We start from the raw sequence: 16,167 nt of genomic DNA on the forward strand, positions 1-16,167 counted from the left end.
TATATTTTTTTAATCCTTTTGTCTCAACAAATTATTGTAAAAGAACAAATTTAAGAGTTAATGAGTTGTTCGTATTCTCTTAAGTAAGGACTCATATGATTTTATTATTCTATTTTTAGCATAAAATGTCAGCAGATGTTGCTAACTATCATGGTGGAGATGGTGGCGGGGATGACCCATTAGATCCTACTAGGGTACCGACTGCGTGCGAGGCTTCAGGTATTTTTGTTATTTTTCTATCTAAGTGTTTAATTTTTTAATTCAACTATTCACACATATACATTTTTGATGGCAACATAGGTGGTGACTCGAGAAAAGGTCGTGGGAGGAATGTATTAGTAAAGTTAGAAGAGAGAAGAAAAAACTCTACTGGCCCGTTGCCATTAGAAGTTGACAGTGTCTCGAACAAAATAGTAGGCTTGGAGAGTAAAGCTTTTCCTCGATTGGTAGGGCGAGAGGTTGCACTGCATGTGCCTGGACATCATCCAAGTTGGGCAAATGTCCCAGAGCAGTACGAACACCTCATCTTAACCAAGCTTCGGGTAAATAATTATTAATTTATCTACACTAATAAATGTGATTATTACCATGTTATTTTAATTTATTTTTGTCATATGCAGCATTATTACCAGTTGGACAGTCATCCAAAGTTAGTAGCTATTTCGATAGCTGAGATGGCCGAGAAGTACAAAACACGAAAGAATATTAGATTGCAACACTTCAGAGAATATTACAAAAACCCAGAAGACTTTGAAAATGCAGTGAAGAACCCTCCCAATGAACTTAATGAAGACCAATGGCGACTAATATGTGAATTGTTCACAACTCCTGATTTCATTCAACGGTCGAAGCAAAACTCTATCAATCGACAGAAGATGAAATTCTCTTCAACAACAAAATGGCTCGTAACTATGGCTGAGATTCTTCGTCAAAAAGTAAGTTAATATATTAAATTTCTATTTTACAAAGTTTACTTTATATATAATTTTCTAACAAGTTATATTTATCAGCAAGGAAAGGGTTACATTGAGACTTGGAAAGAATGTCATACTAAGAAAGACACCAACACCTTCATCAATGAGGCTGCCAAAAATAAATATGTAAGATATATAAAATAATAACTTTTAAATATTTTCAAATAATTGTAATTTTGCTTGATTTCTAACTTATTTTGTATTATAGGAAGAGATGTTGACAACTCGAAATAGTGCCCCTGAATCTTCACAAGTTTCAGAACTTGAGATTCTTCGGAAAACACTTGGAGAGAGGCGTGGCCATCAACGAGGAGTGGGTCGCAAGTTGAAAGGCCAATCATCAGGACGACGCTCACAACCTGCAACTGCTGATCAACCGGACTTACGGGAAACAGTTGTTGAGTTACAGAAACAAATACAGACGTTGACTCAACAAATGTCACGTGAACGTCGGGAACCAATGGATGTTGAGATGAATGATGCAGCTCCAACCCAACCCATACGTCCTCAACCGTCTCGCTCTCAAATGGGTTTTAACCCAATGGGTTTTCAGCAGCCGCATCAGACTCCTACTTCGTTTCAGCAACTGCTACAACAGCCTCTGCTACAACAACCTCTTGTTCCTTCGCCTGGAATGTTAAGTCCTGAGCAATTTCACAGTCAAATGTACCAGTCATACTTGCAGTTTGTGTTTCAGTCGCCAAACAATTCGCAAATATTGTTGAATATGATGACTCAGTCGCCTCAGACGTCTCATGTGTCAGAGCCTCGGATGTCACAGATGCCGCAAAATGTTCAGATGTCGACACAAGGGCAGCAATACCAGAACACATCGCAGACGATGCCGACACAACCATGGGAGCAGACATCTCAAATGATGCCGACACATCTAGGACAACAGACTTCTCAGATGATGCCGACACAACAAGGGCAGCAGACATCTCAAATGATGCCGACACTACATGGGCAGCAGACATCTCACATGATGACCAGCTCGCAAATGCCGCCATACTACCCACAGATGCCGGATGTTCCTGGGTCGGATGTTCCTCGAGATGCTAGTGATGAGGACGATGCTACTACAAACTTCTTTTAGAATATCTATTTTAATTTTACGAACTATCGGTCTAATATGTTTGTTAATATTTTATGAACACTAATTTATATTTAGGTCGGCAGTACTATAATGTTTATGACTTACTCTTATTGTAATATTAGTGACTTTAAATATTTTCTTTTTGTTGATTTTATATCTTAATTAATTCAATAATTTTATATATTAATTAATTAAATAATTAAAATTAAAATTAAAATTAAAATTAATAATTTTAATATAATAATATATATAAATAATTAATTACAAATAATTTAATATAATTTTTTATTTTTTTTTCGTAGAAGATCTTCAATAACGACATTGTCGTTATTGATATTATTATCAATAACGACAATGTCGTTGTTGATGCACTCAGAATTAAAAAAAAAAACAAAACAAATATTATTCCCAAAGACATTGTCGTTGGGATTAATTTTTATTCCCAACGACTTAAAAAGTCGTTGTTAATAATCGTTTTTCCCAACGAAGTATTCCCAACGACTTTTTACCAACGAAATGTCCTCATTAATGCGCAATACTGACGAAAACATGGGTTTTTACCAACGAAATTTGTCCTCAGTAATGCTCATTTTTCTTGTAGTGATAGGACTAAATATAATTTGTTCTGACTAAATATATTTTTAGTGACAATACTTGTTGTGATTAAAATTAAATTAGTCACAACTTGTAATTAAATATTATATTTTAATCACAAATAATATTTTGTTGTGACTAAAAGTCTCATTTAGTTATAAAAAAATTATACTATTGTGATTAAAAAATTATTATTAAAAATAATAATTTTTTATAGTGTGCAACAAAATAAATTCGTATCTACCAACAATAAAGATAAAAATATAGGGCATTTTACAAAAATACTGCATTTGGGGTAATTGTTTTCAATTTTACTGCCACACGGCAGAATTAACATTTATACTGTCCTCCCTTTTTTTTTTTTTCTTTTATACTGTCAACAACAAAACAAAAGTATGAGGCCTCCATCTTTGACAATCACAGACATAACCACCACAACAACACCAGGACACCGGAAAATAACCATTAATTCCGACAAGAATAAACAAAAGCAGTAAAATCGACGTCAATAAATAATCATGGCAAAACAACGGTAAAACAACACTAAAACAATCAAACAAAACAAAAGAAAAAAATGATTAAAAAAAACAAACAATCTGCTGCACAACCTCAACACCAGATGCAAAATCAACTATATTTGCAAGTCTATTCCTAGAAAATTATAAAAAAAAAACTACTAAAACAACACTGAAACAACACAAAAACAAATGAAGCAAATATAACTACTTAGAAAAATATAAAAGAAACACACACCTCAAAACTCTCTTGTGAGTGAGCTCGTCAAATATATTTATAGGAGAACCAAAAGAAAAAAACCACAAAAATAGCCAAAGAGAACGAAGAAGAAATGTATTTATAGCCTCCATCTTCCACACTCACAGACATAACCATCACAACAACACGAGAACACCCAGAAAATACCTATTAATTCCAGCGAGATGGAGCAAGGGCAGTGAAATCGACATCAAATAAATAAATCATGAAAAACAACAGTAAAACAATACTAAAACAATAGTAAAACAAAAAAAAAAACAATAAAAGAAAAAAATGATCAAAAATTAACTATGTTGTGCACATCCTCAATACTAAATGCACTATATTTGCAAGAAAAGTTCTAGAAAATTAGAACAAAAAAAAACCACACTAACTCTTATATTTTCAAAAAAAAACATAACTAAGAACTTCAAAAAAATTAAAAAAAAAAAAAAAGAATAAGAAAAGAAAAGAAGATGAAGAAGAAGAAGAAGAACTAAACATGAAAAAAATAATAAAAATCATGAAAAACAACAGTAGAACAATACTAAAACAACGGTAAAGATGAAGAAAAAAAAACTTGAAGAAGAAGATGAATATTAGAACATGGGGGTGAGATTTATTTGAAAAGCTATAAGATAAAGATGATGAAGAAGATGAATAGTGAGAAATGGGAGTGAGATTTTTAAATCTATTTAAATAAAAAAAAAGAATGAGACATGGGGTGTGATTTTTAAATTTATTTAAATAAAAGAAAAAGTAAAACATGTCACTTTTATGACACATCCCATCAAACTTTTCATCAAAATAATAATTATTAAATTATCTCAAAAAATAATAATTATTAAATATTAAAAATAATAAATAATAACTTTTATATCCATTAAAATAAAAAATTAAATAAATAATTGAGCTCTTGTCCCAATCAATCTAAAAAAAAACAAAACAATAACATAAAATTGAAAATTGTTGGCAGCCGAAAAAGAAAAAAAAAAAAAAAGTTGGCAGCCGAAAAAAAAAAAAAAAACAGTACAAAAGTTATTTTTAGAGTGTAACAGTATAAAAAAAAGAAAATGGGAAAACACAGTAAACTGTGTAAATTTCCCAAAATATACATATACAAATATATTAATTAAGTGATTAAGATTTTTTTTTTTATTTTGTCTTCTTATTCTTAGATGGTAGTGATGTCATACATATATATATGATTGTAATTGTCATATATTTACAACTACAAGACATGACATTTTTTTTTTTAAGTTATCGAGTGAAACCGCGTTTTGAGTCATATAACATGTGTCAAGTTTTTCTATTGAATTCATGTAATATATACATAATACATTGCTAGCTTACAACAATATATTTCCAATATTTGCTATAACTTACTATAGGAAATATTTGTGTGATTTTTTCGGCGATAATGTCAATTTTCGATAATTTTTTTAGTACCGGGAACAATTCTAGCGATTTTTTTGGCGCTGCCAGCAACTCCGACAACTTTTTCGACACCAGCAGCTACTTCGATTATTTTGGCACCGACAGCAAACTCTAGCGATCACTATAATTTCATTTGTTTTATTTTTTTAAAAAAAAAATATAAAGAGAATTTTAATATTTTTTAAGATAATTCAAAGTGACATATCTCTGGTAAGTTTTAAATTTTAAATGTCATATTTTTCCTATTAAATTTTCTAACCATATTTATATTTATGTAAATAAATCTTTTTTTTCATATCTATATAAATAGTTGTAATGAAAACATAAAACAGATTAGGAAATAAATAAGAGTGGAATAAGTCTCACTCTGAGCTTAAGTATATGATTATATTGGGCTGGGATAAGGTTCTGCCAATTAGTGTATAGTTTGGGTTTTTTTTTTTTTTTTTTTTTTTTTTTTTTTTATTTAAGCATTTATATATTACAACCATGTTTTATCTGAGACTCGAACTCAAGACCTCCAACACACACCCACCTATGGCCACTTGAGCTAGCCTCAAGTGGTTGTATAGTTTGGGTTTAGACCCATTTGCCTACTACCTAGAAAATCAGGTTAATATTTTATGACATTATAGAAATTTTATATATTTTTACAATTTTTCTAATTTTATTTACAGAAAATAAGGTTATTTTATGTATTTTTATGTTGTACTCTTGTTAATTTGTTGTTATTTTTAGTTATATGTATGTTATTTTTTATTGTTTTGTTATTGTTTGCATATTCTTTTTGTTGTTTTTATATAATTTTCTTGTTATTTTCATTATTTATCGTAAAAATATAATATATATATATATATATATATACTTGAACGTAAAAATGTAAAAATTTTACAAAAAATAGTACTTTATATAATTATCCCAATATTTTATTAGGATTTCATCTTGAAGTGGACCTATGGCTCATTGAATGTTTCTATAATTTGATATAAAAAATTTAAACAAAATACCTAAAATTATAATTTTTTTTTTACATTTTTACAGCTTGGTATTTTTTAGAAGAAAAATAATATTATTTTCATATTGCCATAATATCTATTCTATATAAAGCGTGCCTATATAACTAAAATTCTTGGTTTATGAGAAATTTATGGGTGACTTTTTATTTTTATTTAATAAAATAATAATAAAACAAATCCTATTAATATTTGAACTGATATTAAATAAAATATTATTTATTATAATAAAATAATAATAAAACAATTCCTATTAATATTTAAACTGATATTAAATATCGCATTGATAAATTTTATCAATCATGATTCTCAATCAAAGCTTGATGGAGCCATTAGCTATGGCAGTGACGAGTAAGGCTTTGGGAAATAATGATTGGGTTGAGGATAACTCTAAACTCGATTTTGCGGGAAACTTTAGAGCTCAAGACTTTTCTTCTTCCTTGGATAAACTTTATCACATTCCTTTGGGGATTCCGCCTCTTCGAACCGATCAAAGACACGGTATGAGTTCTACATATGAATGTAAAGAACTTTGTTAGTTCCATTTTTGGCATATTTAATTGACAAAAATATTTTATTATTCATTGCATATTTTCGGCTGGTATACATTAATATGGTTTCCTATTTGGTGTATTCAAACTTGAAAGGAAAGTTGTCTAGCTTTCCTATTTTTGGAAAAAAGGTAAAAATGGTAAGTTTGGTTACCCATTTCGTTTTTATCTAACCAGCTGTGTAATCTGATCTTGTGTTGAGTTTCCCATTTTCTTAGATCAGGTTTCTTGAAGAGAAAACTGGAGCTAGACTTTCCTTTTCTATAAAAGGAAAGTTGTAGTTACTGCCCACGATTCTGTAGGTACAGAAACGGAAATTCTGACGATTGAAGAATTATTTTAGGGAAGTTTCTAGTGGGTTGAGGTCTTGTTCAGACCGAATGTAAGCTGTCTATGAGATGTATATTCATTATAAATACATCTTATAGTAGCTAGGTTTTGTATCTCTTTCATACACTTAGAATTGCTTTTATATCTTAAGGAAAGAGTGTCTTTGTTTAGTACCTCTCTTGGTACCTCTCTTGTATCTTTGAATTTCATTCATATCTTTAGAAAAGAGAGTCTTTGATTTGTAGAGAAGAGTTGTTCTACTCTTACTCTGTTTATTTGTTGTTTGTATTGTCTTGAGTCTGTATTCAAGTCTACAACGAAGAAGAACATCAGTGCACCTTCGGGAGAAGGGTATTTATAAGCTTTCGGGAGATTGCTTTTGAAGTCTTGCATCGGGAGGATACAAGCACACAACCTTCGGGAGATGGTTGTATAGGCTTTCGGGAGATAGCCTTTAAGCCTTGAATCGGGAGGATTCAAGCACTCTTCAAGGTGATCGAAGGGAGTTCGAGCTCTTGGAGTTTTATCAAGATTCGGTTAGTAGGTGGAATACATCAAGCTTGCGGCATACAATAAGAGGGAGTCTATTTATGCATAAGTCAATTACTTTGTATTTTTGATACCGATCTAATGAATCTTATCTCTGGGCGTAGCCCCGTGGACTAGTAACAATCTGAAAGGATTGTTGAAACCACGTACAAAAATCTTGTGTGTTTTTACTTTTATGCCTTTGTTTGTTTTTACGGGTTTCTGCAGGTTACAGAGTTGCATTACGTAACTACGTAAAATCGTTTTCGCATACCGGTTTATTATTCCGCATTTAATTAATCATTTAATTAAATAATCAAACTGGGAATATTAAAATACGGAATTTCAATTGGTATCAGAGCAAGTCACTAAATTCTTAGTGAGATCTTGAGGTTATTCCGTTTAACTTGTTTTGTGTGAGATGTCTTTGTTTGCAGAAGGAAGCTCTATCTCTCGACCTCCTCTGTTAAATGAGTCGAATTATACTTATTGGAAGGTGAGGATGAGAGCATTCATCAAATCGCAAGATGAGAAGGCATGGAGAGCTATTCTTACAGGTTGGTCTCAACCTACTGAAAATGATGAAAAAGGTAATACTCAGGTAAAATCTGAACTCAGTTGGACCACTGAAGATGAAAAATTATCTGGTTATAATAATAAAGCTTTACATGCTATTTTTAATGGTGTTGGTGAAGGTTTTATTAAATTAATCTCATCTTGTGAATCTGCAAAGGAAGCATGGGAAATCCTTCAAATTCAATTTGAAGGTACTCCTGATGTAAAGAGATCACGATTTACCATGTTGCAAACTAGATTAGATGAATTGAGAATGTCAGATACTGAAACTTTAAATGATTTTTATGAAAGATTATCTGATATTTCTAATGAGTTCTTTGCCTTGGGAGAAAAATTAGATGAATCTGTCTTGGTTCGAAAAATTGTTCGAGTTCTTCCTGACAGGTTTGATACAAAATTGCTTGCAATGGAAGAGGCAAAAGACTTTGGCAAAATGAAGGTTGAGGAACTTATGGGATCTTTAAGAACTTTTGAGTTGAATCAACAGATCAAGAAAAAGAGTAAGCAAAGTCTCTCGAATGAGAAAATCAATGGTAATGCTTTCAATGATTCTGAAATTATTGTTTCTGATGATGAAAATGATGATGAAATGGCCTTGTTAGCAAAAAATTTCCAAAGATACATGAAATCTGTTGGAAATAAAATGAACTTTTCAAAGAACTCAAATGGTAACATTTCAAGTAACAATCCCTCTAAACCTTTTTCATCTAACAAAAGTATTCGTTGCAGAGAATGTGAAGGGTATGGTCATATTCAATCTGAATGTGCCAATACCTTAAAGAAAAATAAAAAGGGATTGAATGTTACTTGGAGTGATGATTTTGAAAGTAGTGAAGATGAAAAAGAAAAAGTTGCTCTAACAAGTGTTTTGTCAAGAAATTTGCAGGAAAAAGGAAAATTCATGTGCATGAATAATACCTCGATCGATGACAACAAGGAAGAATCTAAATTCGAATCAGATGAGTCAGAAATTGATGAGAATTCTATGGTTGAATCCTACAAGGTAATATTTGGTAAGTTGATGGAAAAATGTGCTGAAAATCGCTCCCTGGTTAAAGATAATAAAGTCTTGTGTAACAACATTAATGAGTTGGAAGATAAACTTAAATGTTGTGAATCTGAACTATCTTTAAAAGAGTCTAAAATTATTTCTTTAACCAAGGAACTTGATAACATTAAAAAGAATGTGAAAATGCTAAATCCAGGTTCCACCATCTTTGAAAAAATTCAAAAATCTGGCCAAACCAATCATGTTGGTCTGGGTTATGTTTCTAATCAACCTAATTCTAATACCACTTTTGTTAAATCTAATAGTTTTGTTTCTAGAAGAACTATTTCTACCTCGCAGGTTTCTGTCTCTACAGCAAAGCACTCTGTCATTACGTAAAAGAAGCACCACGGTAAGTTTGACAATTCTAAAGGGAATGGAAGACGTTTCATCCCTATTTGCCATTTTTGTGGGAGAAAAGGTCACATTCGACCTAAATGCATCACTATGCAAAACATGTTTAAATCTAATTACCTTGGAAATAAACATGTTTTACAAAAACAAAAATGGGTTGTCAAAAATAAATGCTTGGTAGGTTCTTCTTGTTTTAAAACTATTGCTACTAACATGTGGTACTTTGATAGTGGGTGTTCTAGACACATGACAGGTGAAAAAGAATATCTTGAGAACATCAGACCAATGCTGTGTGAAGAAGTTACTTTTGGTAACGGTCTTGTTGGAAAAGTCATAGGGATAGGAACTCTCAATTTCGAAGGGCTTCCTAGATTGAAGAATGTCATGTTGGTTGATGGACTAAAAGCTAATCTTCTTAGCATTAGTCAAATTTGTTATCAGGGTTATACTGTGAGCTTTGATAGTAATCATTGTTATGTGTATAATATTCTTGGTGAAATTGTCTTGCAAGGGTTCAGATCTAATGATAACTGTTACACCATCACTACCTATGCTACTTGTCACTCTGTTATTGACACCACTGATTTATGCCATGAAAAACTTGGTCATATTCATTTTAAAAATCTGAGGAGATTGTCTAATGCAGGAATTGTTCGAGGATTACCTAAATTAGGTAAGGAGTCCTTGGAAAATGTAGACCATGTCAGCTTGGTAAGCAACTGAAAATTTCTCATAAGAGTGTTTCTGATGTGAATACTTCCAGAGTTCTCGAACTCCTACATATGGACTTAATGGGTCCAATCCAGGTTGAAAGCTTGAATGGTAAGAGGTATATTTTTATGTGTGTTGATGATTTCTCTTGGTTTTCATGGGTAGAATTTTTTAGAGAAAACATTGATACTTTTGATGTTCTTAAGTATCTTTGCTTGAAATTGAAAGTTCAAAAAGATTGCAACATTGGTAAGATAGTTCGTGGTAAGAGTAATCATGAAAAAGATTTTGAAAAAACTGTGTATGGTAAATTCTGTAAATCTTATGGTATTTTTCATAATCTTTCTGCTCCTAAAATCCCACAACAAAATGGAGCGATTAAGGATTCCCACCTTCTTGATCATGTTTTAGACAAGGCTTTGTATGGCATGAAACAAGCACCCCGTGCTTGGTATGAGCATCTATCTGAGTTTTTACACTCTCATGGTTATAGAAAAGGAAATGTTATTAAAACACAGTTCATCACGCACATTCAATTTGATATTATTCTTTCATATGTTGATGATCTTGTTTTTGGAACTACTTATAACTCTGAAGTGCAGGTTTTTGTTTCCCAAATGCAAAAGGAGTTCGAAATGAGTATGGTAGGTGAACTCACTTATTTTCTCGGTCTTCAAGTGAAGCAATCAGATGAGGGAACTTTTGTCCCTCAAAGCAAGTATGCAAAGAATTTGGTGAAAAAGTTTGGTCTTGAGAAAGCCAAACATACCAACACTCCCATGAGCACAACTTTGAAATTAAGCAAAGATGAACAAGGAGTAAAGGTAGATCAAACTTTGTATCGAAGTATGATAGGTAGTTTGCTTTATCTTACTGCTAGTCGTCTTGACATTTGTTATAGTGTTGGTGTTTGTGCACGATATCAGGCAAATCCCCTGGAATCCCATCTTTCTGTTGTGAAAAGAATCATTCGCTATGTAAATAGCACTATTGATTTTGGGATTTGGTTTTCAAAAGACACTAATTCTAACCTTGTTTGCTTTAGTGATGCTGATTGGGCAGGTAATGCAGATGATAGAAAAAGTACTAGTGGTGGATGTTTCTATCTTGGAAACAATCTGGTTTCATGGCATAGCAAGAAGCAAAACTCAATCTCTCTGTCCACAGCTGAGGCTGAGTACATTGCGGCGGGTAGTTGTTGTACCCAATTGTTATGGATGAAACAAATGATGGCTGATTATGGGTTTGATTTGAAAACTTTAACCATCTTCTGTGATAACACTAGTGCTATAAACATTTCTAAGAATCCTGTTCAACACTCTCGCACAAAGCACATAGACATTTGTCATCACTTTATTAGAGAGCTTGTGGAAAATAAAATTCTTGTCTTAGAATATGTTGCAACTAGCAAACAAATTGCAGATATTTTTACTAAGGCTCTTGACTCGATCCGATTTATTTCTCTAAGGAAATCCTTAGGGGTTTGTACTGTTTAATGCTTTGGTTTTTCATAATCCTTGATATTTGAGTTGTCTTAGAGTTCATAATGTCTTGTCTTTGTCCTAGAAGAAAATTTCAACCTTATAAGAATTTCATTCATTCTTTTATTGCTAATGTTGTAATGTTATGATGTCATACAGGTTTGTCAGGAAAATTGTCCACTCCTCACAGGAATATTCAGGTTCATCAAACAGTGTTATGTAAGCTACCATTTTCGAATAATGTTGTTCAAAAACTGTGTGTTCAAGCTCCATTGGATGAATAGAGCTACCTATCTCAATGTGTGAAAGCCATCTCTGAGTAAGTTGGAACTATGTAATTAGGAGTTATGTAGAAGATATGCTACCATTGAAAAGGGCTACCATTGAGGTAGTGTGACAGCGTCTCCTATGGGTACAATTTATCAGAAAAAGTCTTTTTGACAAATTGGGCAATGTTCCCTGCTTACACTTTCACACACTAATGCTTGACACAGTTTGTGGTAAAATTTGTTTATTCTCGAAAATGGTGTTATAAAGCTATTACATACTGTTTGATGTGCTTTAATATTCTTGGTGATGGAGTCAATTTTTCCTTTGAACCGGTATGACCTCATTCTATTACTTCATTAGTTTGATAAAATAATCTCAGATTATTCTTATGAGTTTGATTTTTTCATCAGGGACAAAGACAAATGGACATTGTGAATTCTAGTTGCAAAAATATCAAGGTTATTTTATTTTTCTGTCTATTAATCAAAAATTAAAAAAAAAAAAAAAGGTTCGTGATCGAGTTGTCAAGTGAGCTTTGTTAAAATTTTTTGTTATTTTTTTGTTATGTTTCATTATGTTCTTAGACACAATTTTTGCTCTTAAGTGATGATTAGTGCTTTTTGTGTCTTTGTGTGTTCAATTGTTCTTTATTTGCAATTTTTCTTTGGGGGGCATTTTTTGAAAAAATAAAAGAAAAAGGGGTTTTTTTCGAATCCTTGTACATTTTTTTCTTTTAGTTTTTCATTTTATGGAAACATGTTTTAATTGTATTTATTTATTTAGAATGTTTTCTTTATTTGTGGAGATTTGGTTTTTTTGGTGTGTATAGGAAACTTGTACTTAAATAATTAATTATTTTTTGTTTCCTTTTTGGTGGAAATTTCGGTTTTGGTAAGGGTTTTAAATTCTTAGATTTTGTGGGGATTTTTTGGTTTCCTTTTTCCATTTAAGGAAACATTGACCAAATTTTGAAAAACCTTTTTTGGTTTCCTTTTTTCCTCTCCCCACGTGGTGATTAAGGTAAGTAAGTTACTTTCCTTTTTCCATTTTCTTTTTTATTGGGTAATTAAAATTGAAATGCTATATATGTTCAACCACCCATTCACCCACGATCACCACTCTCTTCTCTTTTCATTTTTTTTTCTCAAAGGTCTAACTTTTTTCAAAGTGTAAGAGTGCTTGTGTTCTAGGGTTTTTAAAGGAAAATGGCCAAAACTAAGAATGCCCAACCGTCCAAGAAGCCCTCTCGTGGCTCTGCCTCTGCTTCTCCGGTCACCCCGCCTGCGCCGCCTGCACCAGCAACCTGAGCTTCTGGTTCGTCTTCTGCTCCGACGAAGTCTGCCAAGAAATCGAAGACCCAAGCTCGAAAATCAGTGGCAAATTTTTCTTCTCCTCTTGTTGGTGCCTCTCCTATTGCTTCTTCAACACCTGGGTTGGGTGATCATGATGAATTCCATTCATCCGATCACACTTTGTCAAAGTCCTCTTCTTTGAATGGTGCTCCTAATGTCGACCAAACTTTGGTGGCCTTGCCCACCGTGAGTTCTCGAACAAGGTCCAAGGTTGCCACTCCTAAAAAACCTGAAGTGGTTAAACCTAAAATTGCATCCAAAGGGAAAAAGGTGGTTTCTTCATCTTCGAAGGCCAAAAATCTCAAGGAGAATCCCCCTTCGGTCTCTTCCTCGGATTCTGAACCAGAAGAAAGTGAGGAGGATCATGATTCAGAGGGCTTGTCCGAGAAAGTGAGGAGGATCATGATTCAGAGGGCTTGTCCGATTCAAGTGAAGAATTTGTGCCCAAAGATCTTCCTGCTGTTGATGATTCTGGATCCGAGAGTGAAGAACCAGAAACTGAGCCTGTCACTACAGAACCTGTTCCAGTCCCTCCTGCTGTTCCAAAGAAGGACAAAGGAAAAAGGCCCATTGTCTCTCCAAATCTTGTTCTTCCACAGAAAAGAAAGAGGCCCTCTGGTATTTCTCTTGATAACTTCAAGCCCCACTCTCATTATTTTTGTTATAATGATCATGCTAGAGATATGAAATTCTATGAGAATAGGAATTTTACTGTGGAGAAAAATTTTAATGTTATTGCTCATAAGCCTTTTGGAGTGTATAACATGTTGAAAGAAAGACAATGGGTAGCTACCTTGATCGGTTTTGATGGGTATGTGGATAGAATTGTGAAGGAATTTTATGCTAACATCACTGATGAGTTTCTCGATGAGGACTCTTTCATGTTTGGCAAAGTTTTTGTCAGAGGATACTGGTATTCCTTTACTGTGAAGGATGTTGCTGAGGCTCTCAATTTGCCTATGGGAATTGAGCCAACTGATGTGGAGTTTGATTGTCAAAAGGTGTTCGGTTATCTCTCCAGTGATAATGAAATTGAACTCTCCGACACCATGCATATGTCTCAACTCACCTATCAACATGCTGCTCTCATGAGGTTTGCCCTATCCAATTGGTTTCCTTGCTCCAATCTGGTAAATGTTCCAAATGAACTTGCTTTCTTTTTGTATAAAGTTTCAATTGGTACTAAAATTGATTTGGCTTTGTTCATGTTTTTTTGTCATCTTTGGCTCCTTGATAGACAAAAAGGGGGAGTAGTACTTATTCTTTTTTGGATTTTGTGTTACAACTCTGGATCCTTGTTTTTAGGGGGAGTTGTCTTGTTTGTGGTTTGTGCACTTTTCCGTTGAAAAAGTTGCTGTGTTTTTCGGTTTGCAAGCTTTTCCGTCCAAAAAAAGTTATATTGTTTTATGTGTTAGAGAGCTTTCATGCAGGGGGAGTATTTTCTATACTCTTGTATCTTTAAAAAGCTATTTGCTTTGGTTTCTAACACTTGATGCAGGTTTTCTCATAATAAAATGTTTTGTCAATCAAAGTGCCAAAGGGGGAGATTGTTAGTTCCATTTTTGGCATATTTAATTGACAAAAATATTTTATTATTCATTGCATATTTTCGGCTGGTATACATTAATATGGTTTCCTATTTGGTGTATTCAAACTTGAAAGGAAAGTTGTCTAGCTTTCCTATTTTTGGAAAAAAGGTAAAAATGGTAAGTTTGGTTACCCATTTCGTTTTTATCTAACCAGCTGTGTAATCTGATCTTGTGTTGAGTTTCCCATTTTCTTAGATCATGTTTCTTGAAGAGAAAACCGGAGCTAGACTTTCCTTTTCTATAAAAGGAAAGTTGTAGTTACTGCCCACGATTCTGTAGGTACAGAAACGGAAATTCCTGGACTGATTGAAGAATTATTTTAGGGAAGTTTCTAGTGGGTTGAGGTCTTGTTCAGACCGAATGTAAGCTGTCTATGAGATGTATATTCATTATAAATACATCTTATAGTAGCTAGGTTTTGTATCTCTTTCATACACTTAGAATTGCTTTTATATCTTAAGGAAAGAGTGTCTTTGTTTAGTACCTCTCTTGGTACCTCTCTTGTATCTTTGAATTTCATTCATATCTTTAGAAAAGAGAGTCTTTGATTTGTAGAGAAGAGTTGTTCTACTCTTACTCTGTTTATTTGTTGTTTGTATTGTCTTGAGTCTGTATTCAAGTCTACAACGAAGAAGAACATCAGTGCACCTTCGGGAGAAGGGTATTTATAAGCTTTCGGGAGATTGCTTTTGAAGTCTTGCATCGGGAGGATACAAGCACGCAACCTTCGGGAGATGGTTGTATAGGCTTTCGGGAGATAGCCTTTAAGCCTTGAATCGGGAGGATTCAAGCACTCTTCAAGGTGATCGAAGGGAGTTCGAGCTCTTGGAGTTTTATCAAGATTCGGTTAGTAGGTGGAATACATCAAGCTTGCGGCATACAATAAGAGGGAGTCTATTTATGCATAAGTCAATTACTTTGTATTTTTGATACCGATCTAATGAATCTTATCTCTGGGCGTGGCCCCGTGGACTAGTAACAATCTGAAAGGATTGTTGAAACCACGTACAAAAATCTTGTGTGTTTTACTTTTATGCACTGTTTGTTTTTCTGGGTTTCTCTGGAGTTACAGAGTTGCATTCTATAACTACAGAAAACTGTTTTCAGTATCAGTTTTATTATTCCGCATTTAATTAATCATTTAATTAAATAATCAAACTGGAAATATTAAAATACGGAATTTCAAACTTTATGAGAGTATTGTGTATTTATATTTGGCTTGGAAACTGGCTAACTGATTTTTTTATTTCTGTTTCCTAGGGGACTTATCTATTGACCTTTGGCATTACTGGGGATTCTGATGATGATGGAACGGCTGTTGCTACTGGAGATGAAGAATTCTTCAACTATGGGAACGTAGAGGTTTCAATTTATAACATAAGGTATCGGCGATGTTGTACGACGCGACGAGCTCGATGATTGTAGCGTTGGGAGAAGGGCATAGGTCGATGACGTAGAGGCGGCTGTTGCCGAGGATTTTGGTGCTTTGGGTAGCTACGGATAAGAGATT

General features: G+C 33.3%; 1 protein-coding gene across 1 annotated transcript; it reads left to right on the forward strand.

The window, feature by feature from the left end:
* Positions 1–125: 125 nt before the first annotated feature.
* On the forward strand, positions 126–2,217 carry LOC115713701 (uncharacterized). The gene is made up of 5 exons (XM_030642181.2): positions 126–219; positions 301–542; positions 621–935; positions 1,011–1,100; positions 1,183–2,217. The coding sequence occupies exons 1-5, from the start codon at positions 126–128 to the stop codon at positions 2,068–2,070; spliced, it is 1,629 nt and encodes a 542-aa protein (XP_030498041.2). The 3' UTR covers positions 2,071–2,217.
* The last annotated feature ends 13,950 nt before the right edge of the window (positions 2,218–16,167 follow it).

The sequence above is a fragment of the Cannabis sativa genome, chromosome 3, assembly GCF_029168945.1.
Source record: "Cannabis sativa cultivar Pink pepper isolate KNU-18-1 chromosome 3, ASM2916894v1, whole genome shotgun sequence".
Lineage (NCBI taxonomy): Eukaryota > Viridiplantae > Streptophyta > Magnoliopsida > Rosales > Cannabaceae > Cannabis > Cannabis sativa.

Excerpts from the sequence above, each read along its gene's own strand:
- LOC115713701 (XM_030642181.2), top strand. The coding sequence starts at position 126 with ATGTCAGCAGATGTTGCTAACTATCATGGTGGAGATGGTGGCGGGGAT. Across the intron at positions 543-620 it reads TCATCTTAACCAAGCTTCGG|CATTATTACCAGTTGGACAG; the intron begins GTAAATAATTAT and ends TGTCATATGCAG. Across the intron at positions 936-1,010 it reads CTGAGATTCTTCGTCAAAAA|CAAGGAAAGGGTTACATTGA; the intron begins GTAAGTTAATAT and ends TATATTTATCAG.